At 34.1% G+C, this 14214-nt stretch overlaps 2 protein-coding genes across 5 annotated transcripts; both read left to right on the plus strand.

Moving 5' to 3' along the window:
* Positions 1-1444: 1444 nt before the first annotated feature.
* Positions 1445-5089, plus strand: LOC114279332 (uncharacterized). Its single transcript, XM_082869031.1, has 3 exons — positions 1445-1606; positions 1751-1813; positions 2729-5089. The coding sequence occupies exon 3, from the start codon at positions 2760-2762 to the stop codon at positions 4707-4709; it is 1950 nt and encodes a 649-aa protein (XP_082725157.1). The 5' UTR covers positions 1445-1606; positions 1751-1813; positions 2729-2759; the 3' UTR covers positions 4710-5089.
* Positions 5090-5657: 568 nt separating this feature from the next.
* Positions 5658-13532, plus strand: LOC114301886 (aspartate--tRNA ligase 2, cytoplasmic). Of its 4 annotated transcripts, none has more exons than XR_014329593.1 (7): positions 5658-6112; positions 8251-8330; positions 8466-8581; positions 10874-10988; positions 11976-12114; positions 12881-13020; positions 13333-13532. XR_014329593.1 is itself a non-coding variant. In XM_082869033.1 (6 exons), the coding sequence occupies exons 1-5, from the start codon at positions 6032-6034 to the stop codon at positions 12100-12102; spliced, it is 519 nt and encodes a 172-aa protein (XP_082725159.1). In that variant the 5' UTR covers positions 5658-6031; the 3' UTR covers positions 12103-12114; positions 12887-13159. The 4 variants fall into 4 exon arrangements, 2 of the variants coding, with proteins under 2 accessions (XP_082725159.1, XP_082725158.1); XR_014329594.1 differs by having other exon boundaries at positions 12887-13020; XM_082869033.1 differs by lacking the exon at positions 13333-13532 and having other exon boundaries at positions 12887-13159.
* The last annotated feature ends 682 nt before the right edge of the window (positions 13533-14214 follow it).

Here is a 14214-nt window from a genome sequence, read left to right on the forward strand (position 1 = left end):
CCTGATCATGATTCAGAACGCCAACCACTCTCTCTCTCTCTCTCTCTCGGCTATCTTGCAGCACCACCACAGTTACACCGGGCACCACCATTGCGTCGCCGATACCACAGCCAATTCAATCTCTCTCTTTTTGCCGGCGGCGGGTTTCCACTGAACTTTCCGTCGAAGACTGGTGATTTTATTGTTCTTGTTTTATTTCTAGTACTGTATCGTTCATTCTACGCATCTCCAACCCTTCATCAATTTTGTTCATAAAATGGATAAAACTCTGCTCCAACCATTTTATCGAATCTGTATCAAATCAAGAGAGAGGTAAAATATATATATTTTTTTCGCTAAATCAATGATGAACCAAATTCTTCACGAAATTCTAAACAATCGTACTCAAATTTGACGAAATTTGATAAAGATTTAAAGATTGGAGATAGTTTTCTTGCATATAAAAAAAAAAGGGTTAAAACAAGTTGTAATTTTTCAAAAAGATTTGATGGAAAAAGAGAGTAAAGATTGTAATGTTTTCATATCAGATCAAACTTTTAACCAATTTTTGTACTCAAATTTGATGAAAAAAATAGAGTAAGGATTGGAGATATGCTCTTAAAAGATCAATTTTTACACGTGTATTGATGTGTTTTACGTATCTAATGTTTATGATTCTCATTTCCAACCCCTCCCCATATCTTCAAAAAATCATCTTTAATAGTTTCAACTGTTACTACTTGCTAGATTATACATTCACACTCTGTGCTTGGTTTGCTTGAAAAATTTACAAGCTTTAGCTCTGCAAAATTAAAAAAAAAAAAATACATTTTTCTTCTTCTTCTGAGGATAAGAGTACATGTGGGTTAAAGGGTTTGTTGGTTGGGACTTGGCTGAATAGTGATTGCATCCATGGGTTGGTCTTTTGGATTTTATATGTATCTAGTCTGACTTAGCTCATCTCCACCATTCTCTTTCTTGTAATCCGTTCTCCTCCGATTTCACTCTCTTTACATATATGTACACATAGACACTCAAATACAACTCACATTTGTATGTATTTACAGATCTGCATGCCTTATTTCATCATTCTAGGTCTTTTAGCCAACACTCTTATAAAATTGAGGGTTTTGGAACGCAATGAGTGCTAAGAGCTAGAAAATTGATGATTAGAGATTGTGTCGCTGGCTATAAAGCACGGGTACTCCAAAAATAGTGCTGTACACGCACCGGGTACTTACCGGGTGCGGGTACGCGTACTAGTACGGCTGCACGCGTACCGGGTACGACAAAAAGTAGTCGTGTACGTCTGCCTCTGTTGGGTACGGCATAGGTACGGCTCGGGTACGGCATGGGTACGCCTTTGGTGCATTTTGGGTACGGCGGGACAGAAATCAATTTTTTTGGAGAATTGAGGGGGTACCGGAGCAATATTAAGAAAAATTAAAAAAAATAAAAATAAAAATGAAATTACGAGTGAATTTGTTTTGCCCTAATGTCATCGCTCTTGCCCTAATCTCTCATCAGTCGAGCAAAGAGACGACACAGCACCAAGAGGCGACATCGAAGCAAAGAGGCGACGGCGACCCAGCCATCCCTTCCGGCGACGGCGACGCAAGGAGTTCCGGTGAGTCTTCTTCTTCTTCGTCTTCATCTTCTTCTTCGCTTTCTTCTTAGCCTTCTTCTTCTTCGCTGTTTCATCTTCCTTCCACCCTCGCCTTCTCTCATCTTCTTTGTTTCTTCTTCTTCATCTCATTTTTTTTTTTTGCAGAGATCAGCAAGCATTATTTTCGATTCGTCCCCTGCACTGCATATCAGCCATACCTAGCAACTGGTCAGAATCTCTTCATCTCTATTTTTTTTGATTTTTTTTCTTGTTTCTTCTTTCCTCTTCAGAGAGGTATAATCTGATGTAGAACCAAAAAAAAATTAGAGAGGTATAGAACCAAATCATATTTAGAACAAAAAAAAAAAAAAAAAAAAAGATAAAAAATGTTAATAATAATCTGCTGCAAGTGTTAATAATTATAATCTGATGTTAAAAAAAATTAGATCACAAATAATTATAATCTGATGTTAATAATTATAATCTGATGTTAATAATTAATCTTCCTCAACAGAATGTTAATAATTAATCACAAATATTATTTTGGTGCTGGTTGGTTGTTGGTTGGCCTTGTTTTTCTTTTGGTGTTGTTGTTTTTCCTTTGCTTGGATTATGGACTGAATTGGTGTTGGTTGTGTTGAATTGAAATATATTAATATTTGTCTTTTAGTTTTATAGTTCTCTTTTTAGTTTTGATATTTTATTTCAATTTGTAGGTTGGATCTTCTAACCATAATTATAAAAAATAAAAATAAAAAAAAAAAATATCGGCGTACCGCAGCCGTGCCTGTATACTACTTTTTTGAGATTTTGCCGTATCGGCGTACCCGCACTCGTACTCGTACCCGCACCCGTGCTTCTTAGGTCGCTGGTAATATAAGGCTTAGTGCCTGGAGATTACCTTTCACCATTGCATATGACAAAAGATTAGCTTAAGACTTGGGTTTTGAGAATTGATTCTGTGATGGGGCATCAATTTTTCCAATGAATGATGTGAATAATGTTCTCACTCCTTCCAAAGATTTGGGAGGTTGTAGCTACACGAGGAATATAAATTTTCATTCTTTGCATTTTGAGTGTCTTATTCTTTCATGTAGCCAATTGTGCTTCTGACTTATCCCTGTTAATTCTTATTGTTTGCAGAGTAACAGTGAAGAAGCTTGAGAGAGGCGGTATGTACATGGACATCAGTGTGCAAGAGGCGGCAACTTTTGAAGGGAAGATGGGAAAGAAGACTAAGAAAAATAAGAAGAATGAGGCTAGTGCTTCAAAAGAAGTGAGTGACTACAATGGGGCAATGCTTAATGGGGTGGAGGATGGTTTTGAACTGAGCAAAGAGGATAAGAGAAGGAAGAAAGACAAGAAGAAAGCTGAAGTTTCTATCGATGTTGAAATTGATGGTACTCATAATGAGGATATAAATATGAAGGATTATGCAAAAGTGGATGATAATTATCAGAAAGAAAAGGAGAAGAGGAAGAAGAAAAAGAGAAAATCAAAACCTGGTGAGGATAATGACAAGTCAAATAATGAGATTCACATGGGAGGGGAAGAGAGGAGGTGCTTGAAAATAGATGATGACAAGGATTTAGGGAATGATAGTGAATCTAAAGCAAGAAAAGAAAAGAAGAGGCGCAAGGAAGATAGAAAGAAAGACAAAAAAGAATCTGTTTCTTCTCCAATGAAAGTCTGTAAAGATAAAGAGACAGAAAAAGATGAGGTAGTCAAGGATCAGAAAAGTTCTCGAAAGGACAATATTGCTGATATGAAGAATGGGGAAGAACAGATTGAAAAGAAGAAGACACACAAAGGGAGAGAAGGCAAGGAAATTATTGATTTCAAGGGGAAGAAGAAAAGTACAGCTGCAGAAGATGTTGGGAAAGTGAGGGAGTACTATGATGTGGTTGTTAGTGATAAGGTCAAAACGAAGAAGAGGAAGAGAGAGACGAAAAAGGGTAAAGATGATTTGGGTGCTGGGATGCAAGAAATGATGGCTGAGGCGCTTGGCAACAAAAGCAGTTTGACTGAAGATAAAGATTTTGGATACAACAATCGAAATCATCATTCGGCTAGAAACAAAATGCGGGAAATAGAGACAAAAAATGGTGACAAAGGTAATAGGAAGAAGCCCAATTCTGTTGAACCAGGTTCTGAAGATCCTAAACCTAAAGCGAAATCTAAAAAAGTTAGGTTTTCTAGTAATATAGAGGTTTTCCCTTCATCTGATGGTCCAAGTAAGGGGAAGGAAAAGAACGAGGATGAGAAATTAGTGCGAGGTAAGCGGTTTTCACCTGAAGAAGATGAGATAATTAAAGACGCTGTTTTTAACTATATACGGTATAATGACTTGGGTGAAGATGGCTTGGCCATGGTTTTACGCTGTAGTTCTCACCCAAAAATAAGGAACTGTTGGAAGGACATTGGACCCGTTTTACCTCATAGGCCTCTTCAATCTGTATATTACCGAGCTCATATTTTGTTTGAAAGGGCTGAAAGTCGTTCATGGACTACTGAAGAGCTTGAACGTGTAAGAAAGTATCATGAACAACATGGCCCAAAATGGAGGGAGTTGGCTGATGCACTTGGAAAACATAGAATTCACTTGAAGGATGCATGGCGCAGAATAAAACTACGTAACACAAATAAAGGACATTGGTCCCAGGAGGAGTACCAGAATTTATTTGATTTAGTGAACATGGATTTGAGAATGAAGGCTTATGAGGAAAAGAAGTCACAGCATGGCATGTTGAGAGATAATATCAGCTGGGGTGCAATTAGTGACAAGTTGTTAACTCGAAATGATAGAGTCTGCTGCGAGAAATGGTACCGTCAGTTATCATCATCTATGGTAGCTGAAGGGAATTGGACCGATACTGATGATTATCGTCTGCTTGATACACTTTTTAGCTTGGATGCGTGTTGCATAGAAGATGTGGATTGGGACTATCTTCTTGACCATAGGTCTGGAGATTTATGTAGGAAGCGCTGGAATCAAATGATCAATCACATAGGTGAACATAAAAACAAGTCATTTGCTGAACAAGTTGAAATTCTCACAAACCGATATTGTCCAGATTTACTCGAGGCAAGAGAGGCCTGGGATAAGAAACCCTTCGTTGATTGACGTGATATCATAATTCACAATTAAGTTCGCCTGAAGGTAATGTGTACTGTTAGGGACGTGCATGGCATTCTAATGGAAGAAGAGTTGTTGAGAAATCCAATGTTCTGGTGGCCATGTTTTAGGATCTTTGAACAGGCTTGGAGGTGATTTAAGGGTTGATTACAGAGACTGCTATGTAGCTGTGCGAAGATTGTTAAGAAAATTTGCAGATTCTCATCAGGGGCCATGCTGCTCTTTTTAATTTTTTTTAAAAAAAGTTGTGTTGGCCATGTTACAGGCTCTTTGAAGTAAATCTTTTGCATTCTTGTATTTCCAGAATGAACAGATGGTGTGAAGGATATCTTTTATTTTATATCTAAATGGTCTATTTTATATCCAAATGAGTGTGAGGAAGATGTAGGTAAACCTATATGCATGCTCTGATCTGTGGTGTTTGTTTTGTCCGCATTAACATATTTCTCATGTTTGCAATTTTTAGGCATCTTTTTTTGTATTTTGTTTTTCTGTTTCAAGTTCTTATGGATTTTTTTCTTTCTTTCTTTAGATTGATCTTACAATTTCTATATTCCTGTCTCAATAATGTTGTTTTTTCACTTAATTCTTTGATTAATATTTTTATTTTTAATAGTAAATTGTAACATTATTTTGTAAGCCAGCAGCTTTAGTCAGTTTATGAAGTAAATCTTGTTTTGCTTCAATGTTTAATGAATAATTTTGCGATACCTATTTTCCTCTTCATTGTGATCTTTTCTCCTTGACACGTAAGCATAATTTTTGGATCACAAGATACTCTCATCACAAAGGCTTTCTAAGAATTCTTTAACACTCCGTTTGGATCATGAGGTAGGAAAAGAAAAGAGATAGCTGTAGTTTCTCACCTAGGTGAGAGAATAAAAGAAATGATTGGTTTTTGACCTTTTTATTTAGATGAACGTTGATTAAAAGAGGATAAAAGTGACCTTATATTTTATTTGTTTTGTATTTAGAGGGATAATTTAGGCATTATAATTTTTTTGTAAAGAGTAATTTTAATTTCTCACCAAATCTCATTACTTTTGGTGAGAAACAAAATTTAAAATTTTGTGTGATTTGTGTTTTTTATTATTTCTCTTCCTTATAATTTCTCATCTCATTAATCATTTAAATAAGTAATGGGAAACCTAATTCTCTCTGTTTTCTTTCTTTTCTCGCCAAACCTCTCCATCCAAACATCGCATTTAGATTTGCTCGGGTTATAGTTTGATTCAGAGTAATTAATGTCAGTTTCAGTGGGCAGATATTCATTGTGAAACAGAGTTGAGGTTTCATCAATTGTGAAGACTATGGATAGAGTTTACAATTTTGTTAGTACTTCAGATAATCATTGTTTGGCTACAGTTGGCTTCAAGAGGATGCTTAATCAGGTATACAATGTCTTGGTTTATTCTACTAGAATGTGTAATGCACAATTGGTTATCAAACAGTTACCAAAATTATTACTTTCGAAGGAGTAAGCTGATTAATTTTAGAAATTAGTGGAGCTAGGACTGATATCATTTTAAATATGATCCCTGTGGCACCATCTGGTCTGTTATCTTCTAATGTTTAGTATCAATTTGTTTTATTAGGGTAACGGTCTTTAATCCTGCATTTTATATGCCTAGCAAACCAACTATCATACATAATACTAGACATTGGAACTTGTGATAGCTTTTGATGAACTATTTTATAGGAGCATGCTTCTTACCAAATCCAGTTCAGTGTGCTGGAGAGGTAGTATTAGTGATAACTTCTGTATTTTGCAATTTTGCAAATGGATTTAAGTGAGACCAAAGGGTTAATGAGAAAACTTTGGCATCCATCCAAATTCTAAATAAAAATGTTCTCTTCCATGTGATAATCCAACGGCCTATGTTTAAAGTTAATGCAAAACTTTGTTGTTTTGAGGGAGTGTCATTTTAATGTCATTTTACTTCAGTTTTAACTCGAACTGTTAGATTATGTACACCTTGTGACAAGATCAGTGTAGGAAAATCATGGCAGAGAAACCGGACTCGATCTCCCATTTCAAGTAACTTGGTTTTGTTGTGGTCTTGCAGTGTGGCAAATTTGGGCAAAGGGTTTATCAAAAGCAGCCGATTTGTCCATACAAAAGTTAAATATTTTACTCCAACCTATATTATGCCTTTTTAAAATTCATTATATTTTGAAGAATTCCTCCCTAAATCTATCACAATGTACTTAAAATTTCACACGAGAGAGAGGGAATACTTGAAATTTCTTGCAGAAAAATAGTATATTCAAAACTTTATATCTGCCTCAAGATTTCTTTCATGACTTCTTTGAGATATTTATATTTTTTTTCCGGATCAAGGGCTAGAGGGTGTTTGAAGGCCAAAAGAATTCTCTTTGTTGATGAAAACATAAGTTTCTTCGCAGTTTGGGTTTTGATAATGGCCTCAAATCAGGGTAAATATATTGATGTACAAGAATGAAAGTACAATATTTTATATTTTCCCGCTAGCTTGATCATGTTATTATCTTTTATTAATTTTAATTTATACCTTTGTAGTTTAATGAGTTTTGAATTTTTTTTTATTAATTTAAAAAACGTGTTGTGAAGTTGATGAGATTAACGTCTAGGATTGCTGTCTCTCTTACCATGGGATGGGCTGAGTGAGTGGTGTGGCAAGTTCCACGAACAATAGATGAAAACTTTTAATTGGTTGGTGGCTAAATATCATCATGTTGACGGTGTTTTTGACCCAGTAGATAATTTTTCAAAAAAATTACAAATTAATGGGACAATGAAAGAATATTTATATTTTCATGGTGATGCAAATGCCATGTTAGAGTTGCACCAGAAAAGAGTTTCATTTATAGCGAAATTACTTTTTCACTGTCCTTACAATTTTTCCATCACCACGTGTCTGAGTTCAGATGGTCTAAATTTTGTTTAAAAGATATTGAATTTTTTTTGAAAACGTATTACATTTAGGACTTACAAATCTTAAGCTTCTTGTACTAACATTGGGAATTCTCATCTTTTTTGTCAAGAAAAAAATGAACATGACTACTGAGGAATGGTTAGGGATTGGTCCAGATCCCCCATCACCCTCGGTCAGGGACGAACCAGAAATTCATTTGTGGAGAGGCCAAAATTTCTAGGAATTTCCCCGAGAATAGGATACACTACAAAATGAAATAAAAATTTTGGTGAAGTGTTGTTCACGTTACATATTGAAGACGGTATAAGAAGGTATTTAGTTAGGATATGCAATGGTGTGGAAATATGTGTCGTAGTTACTGCTAATATATGAGTTCTACCAGTGCTGTTGTGGAACTTCCTTGTTTTCTTTATTTTTCGATGTGTAATACGAAAAAAATAGAAAGGATTGTGTAGAAAACAAAAAAGTCAACATGAAGTCAAAAGACGTTTATGAAAGCAGATATTTACTAAAGTTTTTTTTTGGCTGATATTTTACTGCTCTTGTCAAGTCAATATGCACTTGTCATTTCCTGCTTATTCACATTCTTATTTCAATAAGACTTGTTTGCACAGGAAGCTGGTGTTGAAATTGATCCTTTAGGGGACCTGAACACAGAATCAGAGAGAAAGCTTGGCCAGCTTGTTTTGGAGAAGTAATTTGCATTTTTCTGACCACTTTATGAAACTATTTTTCTTTTTCTTTTCCACCTTCTTATACTCCTTTTCTTATGCCTCTGTTTGAGTATGATATTGTGTATAAAATGATCTGTACTTTCTACTGAATGTAGGTATGGGACTGAGTTCTATATACTCCATCGCTATCCGTTGGCTGTCCGACCATTCTATACCATGCCTTGCAGTGATGATCCAGCTTATAGTAATTCATTTGATGTCTTCATTCGAGGCAAGCACTGTTTGATTACCATTTTCTTTTGGAGTTTTTGTTTTTTTGTTTTAAATTCATTTATTTAGTTATTTTATCTCCATTGTCAAATAATATGAGGCACAAATATGAATTTTAGTATGGCCAGTGTACATTCATGAAAAATATTTTTATAATATTTAGAGTGTGTTTGGGAAGCAAACATTTTAGCCAAAAAAACCATTAAAAAAGCCAAAAAGTTATATACAAAAAGGTCAAAGATTCCTTTTCTTCTATACTTTTTACACTTTTTTTTTAGCCAAATAGCCATTCCCACACTTCAATTTTTTCACCTCATATTTTAGCCAAAAAGCCAATTCCCAAACCAACCCTTAGTGGTATTGTATTATACATAAACTCAAAGAATGGAAATTAGTTTAAGAACCAATACCCAGTAGTTAGTTTACTTTCTAATTTTCAGTAGGTCCTATAAAAATTTTATTTCAATATATTATAATTTTTTAACTCTCTCTTGTGACTTTCACTTTTGCATTTAAATTGTTATATGCAAAAGTGTTTGTATGCAAATTTTCTTGTTTATTTGTTGATATCCGAATTTAGTATTGTTATATTTTGCTTGTTATCCCTACTTTCTATGAAGTATGGATATAGATATGGGACACATGCAGGACACATTGATGCCAATTCAATAAATTATAACAAGTGGGGTACTATTTTTATCTTACTATTTTTTTTTCTTCTTCTCTGAGTAGTGACCAAAGTATTGAAAAATTATTCTCGTATTTATCTTAACAATTACACTCTAATGCTATGCAAAGAATTATTATGATTTCAAAATCATAATAGTTTTGGTACTTGGCCTAGAGTATTCGAAAAGTATTAGATAGTTCTCAAAATTAAATAAAATTAATTTCAAATCATGGATATGTTTAGGAAGTATTGGATACGTATCCACGAAGACCCATCTTTTGCCAAATATAATATTGAAAAGCTTTGTGTAGTAGAAGCTGTGAGGCAACTGGAAGATAATGGGTATGTTTGGTTTGAGTTTGGGAGATGAGTTTTAGAAATAAAAGGTACGAAAAGTTGTTTGGTTTAGTTTTTTTCAAAAAATGTTTTGGAAAATTATTTTGAGAGAGAGTTTTGGAAAAAGTGATTGATTTGATGTATATGAGAGAGAGATTTGTTTGAAAAACTTGTAAACCAAACAAGTTTTGGGAAATTTTTTTGGAAAAATTTGTTTGGTTTGATTACTTTTGAAAACTTATTTGTAGAGAATTTTTCCCAAAATTGTTTGGGAAACACAAACCAAACATGGCCAATAAATTCACAACATTTGGAAGAATGGTTTAAAAGAATATAGAAGATAAAGCTTATAAAAAAAGAATACGAAGTAGATATTTTAAAATAAAACTAGTAGTGGTGCTTATGAGATCGTTGGCTGAATTGGTGTTAAAAGAAGTATATTCCTAGTTACATCTTCAGAAAAATGGTGAGTAATTCAAGTTACTTTCACTAGGCATGTTGATTAATGATGTGTTATTTTTTATTTAAATTTCAAAATAGAATAGGAATGGGAGTCCAATTACTCTGTTTCATCAAAAACAGAATGTGATAATCTTGTAGAATATCTGGAGTCCTACAAGTTTAAGAATCTCAAACCGAATATAGTTTTTGAGGGCAGGTTGGCTGTTGGTACTACTATGGAAGAGGTGTATTCCTGGTGACATGGTAGATATTTCGACTTAAATTTTTATATGCTTGTACCATGAAGTACCCTGGTGAACACAATATCCAATGGGATAACCTATACTTCAAAATAGTGGCAAAGCTTGTGTATCATATAGATCTGTTATCCAGAAATGCCTGCACTCAGATGCTAATTCTGGAAGCCATGTTTTCATATTGTACACCTGTCCATATGAATCTGTTATCCATATACCTGTACCGCAAGCTCATCTTGGAGTCCATATATCCATGTTATAGATCTTGCATATATTCTGCCTCCACCCCAGATGGCTTTGTTACTGCCGTTGTTATTATCATTGGTTATTATTAGTGTATTTCTTATTCTCTATGTTGAACTACTGCTTGTTTATGTCCACTTATGCTTCCCATAATATTCCCTAACATGGCCCTTTTCTCCTCTATTCTCTCCTTCATTTGGCCTGCATAATGAACTTCTCATTGAAATATATAAAAATCACCTACTAAAAAACAAATAAATGATTTTTTTTTCTTATTCCATTTATCCCTTTTTTTGGATCATTATACATTAAAGCTGACTTTGTTTCTCTGTGCCTTCATCTTTAGGGGAGGAGATAATCTCTGGAGCTCAACGTGTCCACGTACCCGAATTCTTGGCAACACGTGCAGAAGCCTGTGGAATTGATGTCAAAACTATATCAACATATATTGATTCTTTTGGGTATTTCTTCATTGACCATTTTGTCGTATATTCATTTGAGTTTTTTAGTTGCTTTATACTTAAAAAGTTAAAACAAGTTGCCCTACCACTCACCCACGGCCAAGAAAAGGGGTGGGGGTGGGGAATACCTCCCCCTCACTTAAGAAGAAAATATTAATGTGTGTCAATTATAACAGAATCATATTAAAAGAATCAAATTTCAGAAGTACTTCCTTTTAGATATGCTTCTTTAATTTTATGTTGGCAGTTGACCTGTACAAACTATGTGACATTTGAAGTTTGCTTTTGCTATTGCAAAAGACGTCAACTATTAAATTTTGGAAAGTTAGTTGGGATTGTTTCATGTTTTGAATTGATGGTGTGAGACTAGCCTCGTGTTAAATAAAGAAAAAAAATTCAATATATGATTACTAACTATGTGCACACTTCGGTGGCTTGTCTTCATAATTTGAATTTGTTATCTTTGTGCAAACCATTGTGTATAATACATCCATCTATTTAATTAGTTTGGTTTCTCGAACCATTACACATGAAATCTCAAAAATATTCCACGCTTAAAATTCGACCTTGTTAGGTGCTTTTTTTATCATTGTCATTGTTATTAATTATCATTAAAACATTTTTTTTTCCCCTGATGGTGATGTAGAAATTTCTTTTATGTGATACTAGTTACTGATATTATTGCATTTTCATGATCTCAATCTTGGCATGGTCTCTTATTGTTCTTTTGTTCAAATACTTTTTCAGGTAGCAATAAAATCAATTATGCATTCTATTTTATTTTATTGTTTTTCTTTCAAGTAAATGATATATGCAAATTGCAACTTTCAAATCATTGAAAATGGTCTGGTGGAAACACTCTTGACCTTTCATAATCAATTACTTGGTAGTCTAGTGATGTATGATAAAGTAGTTATGTTGTGGACATCCAAGTTTTCATGACTAAAAATGACGTGCCAGATCTGATTCATGGTTGTTCTTTTGCAGGTATGGTGCACCTCTGCATGGTGGATTTGGTGTGGGATTGGAGCGTGTGGTGATGCTCTTTTGTGCCCTAAACAACATCCGCAAAACATCACTCTTCCCTCGTGACCCTCTCAGGATTGCTCCATGACATTTTATTCTAGTAGCGTGTTCTGCCTGACTCTTTTTTGTCACCAAGATTGTTTCCTCTGGATGTTATTTTGTTGGAAATGTCTTACCAGATAAAATTTACTAGTTTTTCACTGGAAAAAGTAACATTTACATACATCCCAAAATTGTTCATCTTCATTATTATATACGCATGTTGTCCAATTGCATTGCATGTGATCATTTGTTGTGCTGTGCAGTTTTTTCTGTTTCTATTTTCCTCATTGATTTACACCTAAGAAGTTATGTCATGCTCATATCAAAATAAAACCTAAAAAAATGTTATTAGGTCCTGAACTAGGCTACTTGTATCAATTACGTTGTCCCTCAAGTGCATAATTTCCTAATTCTTTGAACAAGAACTTCCTACTTTAGTTATTTATTTTCTTCAATTGTTAAATGAAACTTTGTGACAAATGATGGTATCAATATTACCATCATTTTTACTGCATTCGTCCCATATTAATAGTCGCTTTTGAAAATTTTAAACTTTTTAAAGAAATATAACCATTACATTTTGAATTCAAAATTTAAAGGGTTAATTTCAAAAATATCTTTCTATTCTTATTGTTAAATATATTTATAATGCAATTGAAGGCCTTGTCATGATTATGGCATCGACAAATGCCAAATTCCTTAATTGCATTACTCAAAACTTCCAGCGTCTAGCAGGTAGCTGAGAATCTTTACCGTTGGTTTTGAATTTGGATCGCATTTAGATTTGCTTGGGTTATATTTTGATTCAGAGTAATTAATGTCAGTTTCAGTGGGCAGATATTCATTGTGAAACAGAGTAGAGGTTTCATCAATTGTGAAGACTATGGATAGAGTTTACAATTTTGTTAGTGCCTCAGAGAATCATTGTTTGGCTACAGTTGGCTTCAAGCGGATGCTTAATCAGGTATGCAATGTCTTGGTTTATTCTACTAGAATGTGTAATGCACAATTGGTTATCAAACAGTTACCAAAATTATTACTTTCGAAGGAGTAAGCTGATTAATTTTAGAAATTAGTGGAGGTAGGAGTGATATCATTTTAAATATGATACCTGTGGTACCATCTGGTCTGTTATCTTCTAATGTTTAGTATCAATTTGTTTTATTAGGGTAACGGTCTTTAATCCTGCATTTTATATGCCTAGCAAACCAACTAGTATCATACATACTAGACATTGGAACTTGTGATTGCTTTTGATGAACTATTTCTTTTATAGGAGCATGCTTCTTACCAAATCCAGTTCAGTGTGCTGGAGAGGTAGTATCAGTGATAACTATTGTATTTTGCAATTTTGCAAATGGATTTGAGTGAGACCAAAATCCATCCAAATTCTAAATAAAAATGTTCTCTTCCATGTGATAATCCAACGGCCTATGTTTAAAGTTAATGCAAAACTATGTTGTTTTGGGGGTGTCATTTTAATGTCGTTTTACTTCAGTTTTAATCCAACGGCCTATGTTTAAAGTTAATGCAAAACTATGTTGTTTTGGGGGTGTCATTTTAATGTCGTTTTACTTCAGTTTTAAGTCGAACCGTTAGATTATGTACACCTTGTGACAAGATCAGTGTAGGAAAATTATGGAAGAGAAACCGGACTCGTTCTCCCATTTCAAGTAACTTGGTTTTGTTGTGGTCTTGCAGTGTGGCAAATTTGGCCAAAGGGTTTATCAAAAGCAGCCGATTTGTCCATGCAAAAGTTAAATATTTTACTCCAACCTATATTATGCCTTTTTAAAATTCATTATATTTTGAAGAATTCCTCCCTAAATTCATCACAATGTACTTAAAATTTCACACGAGAGAGAGGGAATACTTGAAATTTCTTGCAGAAAAATAGTATATTCAAAACTTTAGATCTGCCTCAAGATTTCTTTCATGACTTCTTTGAGATATTTATATTTTTTTTCCGGATCAAGGGCTAGAGGGTGTTTGAATGCCAAAAGAATTCTCTTTGTTGATGTAAACATAAGTTTCTTCGCAGTTTGGGTTTTGGTAATGGCCTCAAATCGGGGTAAACATATTGATGTACAAGAATGAAAGTACAATATTTTACATTTTCCCGCTAGCTTGATCATGTTATAATCTTTTATTAATTTTA

Source organism: Camellia sinensis, chromosome 5 (genome assembly GCF_055761805.1).
Source record: "Camellia sinensis isolate YWXY chromosome 5, ASM5576180v1, whole genome shotgun sequence".
NCBI lineage: Eukaryota > Viridiplantae > Streptophyta > Magnoliopsida > Ericales > Theaceae > Camellia > Camellia sinensis.